Raw genomic sequence first — 7,253 nt, 5'->3', positions numbered from 1 at the left:
TATTGATAATTACAGTTTTTCCGCTATATGAGATTGTTACACTGTGGATGGTTCAGCCACCCCTAGACGGCTGGTCTAAGGGTGGCCGAACCACCCCCATGGCCTAAGGGGGTGATTCGGCCACCCCAGTGTTTTTTTTTTTTTTTTGGTTTTTTTTTTAAAATAAAATATGTTTTTTTGGATTTTTCTTTTTTTAAAATAAAATATGACGTGATACCCAAAAACTCAAGCACCACGCCACGTGGTATCCACATGTAAGGGTGACATGGCATTCCGTTAAAAAATTTAATAGAATCTTGACAGAGATACCAAATGTGTTTATTGGCTTACCTAAGGTACCATTTGCAATATTTTTGAAAACTCATGTTACTATTTGATTTTGGTACAAATCACAGGTACTGAAATAGTGTTTAACCCCTTTTTTTTTTTATGACTTTTTTCTTTCTTTTCTTTCCTTTTGTTGCGAGTCAAGTCCCAAATGGGAACTTCACCTTATTTAGTTGACTTTTTTTCTTTTTTCTTTTTCGGCGCCTAACAAACATCATTATAGAATTGGAAAAATACAAAGTAACAATGCTATTAATTCGTAAACGCTATCTCTAGAATTTTCCACTACAAATAAAGTTGAGATATGACTTGAAAATGTGAACGGTCTTTTTAGGTGGCAGGAAGAAAGACTGGGGTTCGTTTGATAAACGATTCTGTTTTGGTTTTGGTTCGATATTGTAGCAAAAAATGATTGATGTGAAAAAAAAGTAAGAATATTTTTTTAAAAAAAAAGTGAAAAAGTAAGAATGTTTGGTATGAAAAAATAAAAAGAATAAAAAAAAAAAAAATTGTTTTTAATGATTTTTTATTTGAATAATAATAAAAAATAATTGATATGATGTAAAAAGTAAGAATATTAAAAAAATGAAAAAGTAAGATGAATAGTGTAGAGCCAAAATCACGGCAAAATCGGTTACCAAGCGGAGCCTGGGAGGCAATGAAAACATGGTTAAAAGGGAAGTCACCTTCCAGGAGAAAGAATAACCTGCAGTCTTTCAAGCACCATAAATATAAAAAGAAACTAGCTGAGTCAACAAGAAGTAAACGGCAAGCATTACCAGAAGAGCTCCATTCCACTTTTATAAAAGTAATCCATATATCATTAATAGCATAAGCTACTCTAGGTTCGCATCAAGCATACAAGAAAAACTCCATTCCACTTTCTAATGTGGCATATATAGTTAAAGCAAAATTCATTGCTAATGCCAACAGTATCATTAACCAGATTTAGAAGACAGGAAACAATGGCAGCTGTGACCCTCCTCATTGACAAGTTGGTGCAGTTGCTTGTTCAAGAAGCAAAACTGCTTAACGGTGTCCACAGGGAGGTTGTGGGTATTAGTGACGAACTGGAGAGCATCAAGTGTTTCATGAAAGATGTCGATGCACGGGCCAAGAAAGGAGGAGACCTCCAAGATGGCATGAAAGTGTGGGTGAAGCAAGTGAGGGAGGCAGCCTTTCATATTGAAGATGTTCTAGACGAATACATTCTTCATGTAGCACAGCATCATCATCAGCATGGCTTCGTTGCTTTCCTCCACAAAATTGGTTGGTTGCTGAAAAAACTAAAACCACAATATAGCCATCAAGATTCAAGATATCAAAACATCAGTCCGTAAAATCAAGGAACGAAGGGAAAGATATAGTATAAATTCCTCAGAGCAAGGATCGTGTGGTGGAGCAACAAATGCCACATGGCATGACCCTCGAGTGGGTTCCCTTTCATTGAAGAAGGTGAAGTTGTGGACATTGAATCTACAAGGGATGAACTTGTAAGCTGGCTGCTAGGGGGAGCAACTAGGCACTCAATGATTTCAGTGGTAGGCATGGGCGGGATTGGTAAGACCACTCTTGCCAAGAAAGTATACGAGAATGACTCAGTGAAGGGAAACTTTGACTGCCGAGTTTGGATCACTGTGTCTCAATCAGACAACATGCAGAAGATACTCATGGCCATGACAAAGCAAATCCACCAGGCAAAAAAATTGGCTCCAGGGGAAATAGACATGATGGACGAAATCACACTAAATAGCCAGCTGAGGCAATATTTTGAGCAAGAGAAGTATGTTGTGGTTTTTGATGATGTCTGGAAGTTACAGTTTTGGGAAATTGTGAAACATGCTTTACCATGCAATGACAGAGGCAGCAGGATAATAATCACAGCCCGCAGTGAACGTGTTGGTGCTTGTTGTAAAGAATCTTCCTCCGATCGGGATCGGGTACACAAGCTGCAACCTCTATCTCAGGAAAAGGCCTGGGAATTGTTTTGCAGAAAGGCATTTCAATGTGAGTTTCAGAGGCGTTGTCCCAGGGAGTTGGTGAGATTGTCGTTGGACATTGTCAGAAAATGTGAGGGCTTGCCACTTGCAATTGTTGCCATAGGTGGTCTTCTGTCAACAAAGGAGAAGGTTCCATTAGAATGGCAAAAGTTGTATGATGGTCTCAGTTCTGAGCTAGAAAGTAATCCCCAACTTACAAGTATTACAAAAATTCTCTCTCTCAGTTATCAGGACCTGCCTTACTACCTCAAGTCTTGCTTCTTGTACTTTGGTCTTTTTCCGGAGGACTATTCAATTACTGATTCAAGATTGTTTCGGTTATGGATAGCTGAGGGTTTCATAAAAGGAAACGAGGGCAAACAATTAGAAGAGGTTGCAGAAGAATATTTAATGGAACTCCACAGAAACTTGGTTCAAGTGTCATTCGGAGAGCTTGATTATCAGGTACGTAGAAAGTACAGAATCCATGACCTGTTACACGAAACCATCTTATCAAAGGCAGGAGAGTTGAATTTCTGTCAAGTTTGGCAGGCAGATGACTCAAGTGTCAATGGGAAAAGCTGGTGCCTATTAATCCATGATGCTAGAGAAAATGTCTTAGAGACCATTGAGTACTCTCGGGTTCGTTCTATCTTTCTTTTAAGCATTACTGCAATCCCCAGGTCTTTCCTTGTCAACTTGTTTAAAAAGTTCAAGCTTTTAAAAGTGTTGGATTTTGAAGATGCTCCTATTGATTATCTTCCTGAAGAAGTGGGGAATTTGTTCCTCTTGAAACACTTAAGTTTGAGGAATACAAAAGTGAAGATGCTTCCTAAGTCGATGGGTAGGCTACAGAACTGACAGACATTAAATCTCATTGAGACCTCAGTGCATGAGCTATCAATTGAGATACTTAGGCTTCATAAGTTGAGACATCTTTTGGCACACTATTATGACTTTGAAATCGAAAGTAGTTTGTATTCAATTAAAGGAGTGAAAATACATGAGGGGGTAGGATGTTTAAAGGACTTGCAATCGTTGTCGCTTGTCGAGGCAAATCACCAAGGTCTTGGTCTAATCAAGGAGCTAGGAAAGTTGAGGCAGTTGAGGATGCTGGGCATCTCAAATATAACTGCAGAACATGGGAAGGCTCTGTGTGCCTCCATAAAAAGTATGGATCACCTTAAAATTTTGGCTTTAAGCTCGATCAGTGAAGATGGAATTCTAAATTTACAATCTATTTCATCTCCGCCTCAATTTTTAGAGCACATCATTCTAAGGGGGCGGTTGGAGGAGTTGCCCAATTGGATTCCAAAGCTTCAGAATCTTGTCACATTAGGTTTATATTTCTCAGGGTTAGAGGAAGATCCTCTAAAACATCTTCTACCTTTGCCTAATTTAACTAATCTTTTCCTCAATCAGGGCTATGATGGGGAAGAGCTGCATTTTGAGGAAGGTGGTTTCCGAAAACTCAAAAAGCTCACACTCAAAAAGTTGGACAGATTAAAGATGATGAAAATAGACAAAGGAGCATTGCCCCTTCTTGAACAACTAGAGATTGGACAATGCCCGAAGCTGAAGGAGGTACCCTCTGGAATCCAGCACCTGGAAAATCTCAAGACTTTGGACTTCTCTGAAGTGCCACGAAACTTTTTGTTGGGTATGCAACCAGATGGAGGCAAAGATTATTGGATAGTCAAGAAGGTACCTACCATCCGTTTCAGGTATAGATTAAAGGAGAACGATATCAAATATACAAGCTCAGTGACTCAGATTTGTCGGAGTGTCTGCAAGGGTGAGTCTTGGAGGACCAACGGCCATGCAGTTTCAATGAAAGACAAGGTATGAGCCTCCAAGTCACAGGACTGCCTCAAAAATTTTGGTAGTTCCTTTATATGTAATGACAAGAGTCTTCACTAACCAAATTTTCATGCTTAAGATTTGCATTGGCCAGTGATTTCCAACCAAAGCAACAGTTGAATAAATTACCACAGCTTCGACACTTATAATTGTGGTCTTTTCTGTTTTTTGTACTTTCTATATATTAATATTTGATGTTTTCACCATTGAAAAATGATTCATATTAATCTATTGTTTAAAAAGGATCTAGATTTGATAATTAGACATTAACCAGCACACAGGACCTTTTATAATCATAAGCCTTGATTCTTAGTCTATGGCTTTGCAACAATGAATGGTGCAGCATAGCTAACCAATATCAATCACAAGAAATAAATACAAAAGGCAGGGAGGACAAAAGCAGCGCTATAAGCAAACAGCAAAGAAGAGGACAAGCTTGTTCAAGCATAAAACAGCAATAGTTATGTATTATCATTTTACATGTAACAATTGTTAGAAAAAAGTTCAAGTAATTCTCTTTCTTCTATTACACTAGACAAGTGTGAATGAACTTTGAACAACAAATAATTAGTGCCAATCATCAGAGGATGCAACCTGGTTGCCATCTTAGTTCAAGAAACGATCCAATCCCAAAGGATCTACGTCAAAATCCGTATACGAAGGATAAAAATTTGTCCTAAATTTTCAATTGAAGAAAATCAACATTGCAGCATACTATCAATTCTAGCAATTTATCTTTAAACAACCACAAGCCACAACCTATAACACAAAAGCTTACCTGTTCTAGTCTGTCCAAAGCGCAATCATGTGATCCAACAATCCCAAAGCCTTCTTCACAGCCTCATCACCACCAACATCCTTAACCAAGCCCAAAGCCTCATTTAATTCCAGCGCTTCCTTAATCCTTGCCTCTCTCAGCAAACCCCTATAAACCCACGTCCCTAAATCTCTTCCCGGCACCAAATTCACACCCAACATCGCCCTCAAAACCTTCAAGGCCTCAAGAACCATCCCCTGCTTACAAAACCCATAAACAAGAATTCCGCAAACCTTCTCATCCAGCACACACGGCGAGCCCGGCCTCACCATCCAGTTGAAGACTTTCAAGGCCTCCTTGGGCTTGTACTTCTTGAAATACGAAGCAATGAGCATGGTGGTGATGTGGATGAGGTGAGAATGCGCCGCTGGATTGTGCTTGAGGTGGGTGAGGAGGGACATGGGGAGGGACATGTCGGGCTGGGAAGTGAGGGAGTCGACGAGAATGGAAAGAGAGAGGGATTTGGGAGGTGGGTTTGTGAGGAGGACTGTGGAGGTGAGGTGGATTGCTGTGGGAAGGTGGTTTGAGAGGCAGAGGCGTGGGAGGAGGAGGAGGTTGATCTTTGTGAGCTCTTCTTGAGTTAGACTTGAGTTGGTGATGGGTTTTGATGCAGGAGAAGCTTCACTAGAAGAAGAAGAAGATAGTGGTGCAATGGGAGTTTGGAAGACGAATGAGATGATGGGTTTTGAGGGAAAGGCGACATGTTGAAGCTGCTTCAGTTGGAGTAATCTCATTCTGATCGACTCTGCTCGGCTGCTAAAGCCTAACGCTAGCTACCCAAGAGCATTCTCAATGGAAGAGCCATATTTTTATGTAAAATAGCTCTTCAAAATTCACTTTTATCTAGTTTAGCTAAGCCATTTTTAAGTATCTCCACGTCCGATTAGCTATATTTCTTAAAAAAAGGTGAGAAAAGATTTGAGAAAAAGATAAAGCAGGAGAGAGAAATACTAAAAAATAAAATGGCTCCCTTAAAAAGTGCTGCTACATTTAACTTTTTTTTTAGCTCTTCTAATCAAATATCTATTTTACATATATTTTTGGCTCATCCAATGTGGGAGGTTTTTTGAACATTTGAAGAGCTATTCTAGATAAAAATAACATTTAGCTCTTCCATTGGGAATGCTCTAAAGTGTACCCGTTTCACTTGATCATTTAAATTAAGGGTACTATCCACACACCCCTCAAACAAGGAATATAATCCTCTCCGGCCCAAAATGATTTAATAACTAAAAATGTTTTAGAGTCACAAATAAGACACTTGCCTCGTTAACAAAAAAAAAAAAAAAAAAAAAAAATTATTTCATGTTAAAAAAAAAATTTGTAAAAAATTAAGAGATGTTCTAGTCACCCCCAAGGGCGACGTTGGGCCTGGCCACCCTAGACTAGTTGTCTGGGATGACTCCATGGCCCTTGGGGGTGGGCTGGACCACCCCCAAGGGCCGAATGATGATTCTTTCTTGTTTTATTAGATTTGGCCCTTGGGGGTGGCCCATGGGGTGGTTCGGCCACCCCTTCAGCCACCATTTAATTTTTTGTAATTTTGTTTTATAATTTTTTTTAATATGTAATAATATTTATTATTATTTTTTTGTTAATAGGACATGTGTCTTATTTATGGCTCTAAAATTTCTTAGAAATTCTAGCTATGAACGGGATATTCTCCAATCTATTTTGGATTGGAGATGATCCTATTCCCTCAAACTATCACCCAATTGACAATGTTTCTCCAAACTTTTAATTGTGACAATATTTCCATCAAACTATCAAAACATTATCAATGTATCTTCAAAGCTAGCAAAAAGATAAAAGTGCCTCTATATTTCTCAATAAGACAAAAATATTCCTATAAATTAATAAAAAAAACATTTAATAATTTTAAACGAAAATTTTTAATTTTTTTAAAAGAATATTTAAAAAAAAAACAGAAATTTTATTTATTTATTTATTTATTTTTAAAAAAAATTGTTTTAGAAAACAAAATTTTTTATTTTCTTAAACGAAAATTGTTAATTTTTTAAAACGAAAATTTTTATTAAAAAAAGTTATAAAATAAAACAAAATTTTTTAACTTTTATAACAAAATAAAAATCTAAATTATTATTTTTTTCTTATAAAAAGGATTTTTTTTTTAATTTTAAATTTTCCACCATTTGGATTTTTTTTAAAAAAAATTTGTTTTTTGAGTTTTAAGTTTTTTCTAGAAGTTTTTGTTCTTTTAAGGTGATAACGAAGATGTGACTAGCCTTTTTATTTATTTATTTATTTTT

General features: G+C 37.3%; 4 protein-coding genes across 10 annotated transcripts; 3 read left to right on the top strand and 1 right to left on the bottom strand.

The window, feature by feature from the left end:
- Window positions 1-1,297: 1,297 nt before the first annotated feature.
- Window positions 1,298-1,667, top strand: LOC132172605 (putative disease resistance protein At1g50180; the record flags this gene model as incomplete). The annotated part of the gene is given in 1 exon segment (XM_059584134.1): window positions 1,298-1,667. A coding segment is annotated over 1 exon segment (370 nt), but the record flags the coding sequence as incomplete, so codon positions are not given.
- Window positions 1,562-5,740, bottom strand: LOC132172603 (pentatricopeptide repeat-containing protein At4g11690-like). Of its 7 annotated transcripts, XR_009439169.1 has the most exons (3): window positions 4,945-5,740; window positions 2,525-2,625; window positions 2,402-2,438 (listed from the first exon to the last, which is right to left on the bottom strand). XR_009439169.1 is itself a non-coding variant. In XM_059584126.1 (2 exons), exon 1 carries the CDS (start codon window positions 5,715-5,717, stop codon window positions 4,950-4,952), a length of 768 nt encoding a protein of 255 aa, XP_059440109.1. In that variant the 5' UTR covers window positions 5,718-5,740; the 3' UTR covers window positions 1,562-1,613; window positions 4,945-4,949. The 7 variants fall into 7 exon arrangements, 6 of the variants coding, with proteins under 6 accessions (XP_059440109.1, XP_059440111.1, XP_059440112.1 ...); XM_059584126.1 differs by lacking the exons at window positions 2,402-2,438; window positions 2,525-2,625 and adding an exon at window positions 1,562-1,613; XM_059584128.1 differs by lacking the exons at window positions 2,402-2,438; window positions 2,525-2,625 and adding an exon at window positions 1,562-1,604.
- LOC132169227 (disease resistance protein RPM1-like) lies at window positions 1,857-3,167 on the top strand. Its single transcript, XM_059580295.1, has one exon. The coding sequence runs from the start codon at window positions 1,857-1,859 to the stop codon at window positions 3,165-3,167; it is 1,311 nt and encodes a 436-aa protein (XP_059436278.1).
- Window positions 2,805-4,625, top strand: LOC132172604 (disease resistance protein RPM1-like). The gene has a single exon (XM_059584133.1). It carries the CDS (start codon window positions 3,417-3,419, stop codon window positions 4,152-4,154), a length of 738 nt encoding a protein of 245 aa, XP_059440116.1. The 5' UTR covers window positions 2,805-3,416; the 3' UTR covers window positions 4,155-4,625.
- Window positions 5,741-7,253: the final 1,513 nt, after the last annotated feature.

This window comes from Corylus avellana, chromosome ca2 (assembly GCF_901000735.1).
Source record: "Corylus avellana chromosome ca2, CavTom2PMs-1.0".
Lineage (NCBI taxonomy): Eukaryota > Viridiplantae > Streptophyta > Magnoliopsida > Fagales > Betulaceae > Corylus > Corylus avellana.
Note: the sequence above shows the minus strand (reverse complement) of the source record. Positions and strands in the feature narration are given on the sequence as shown.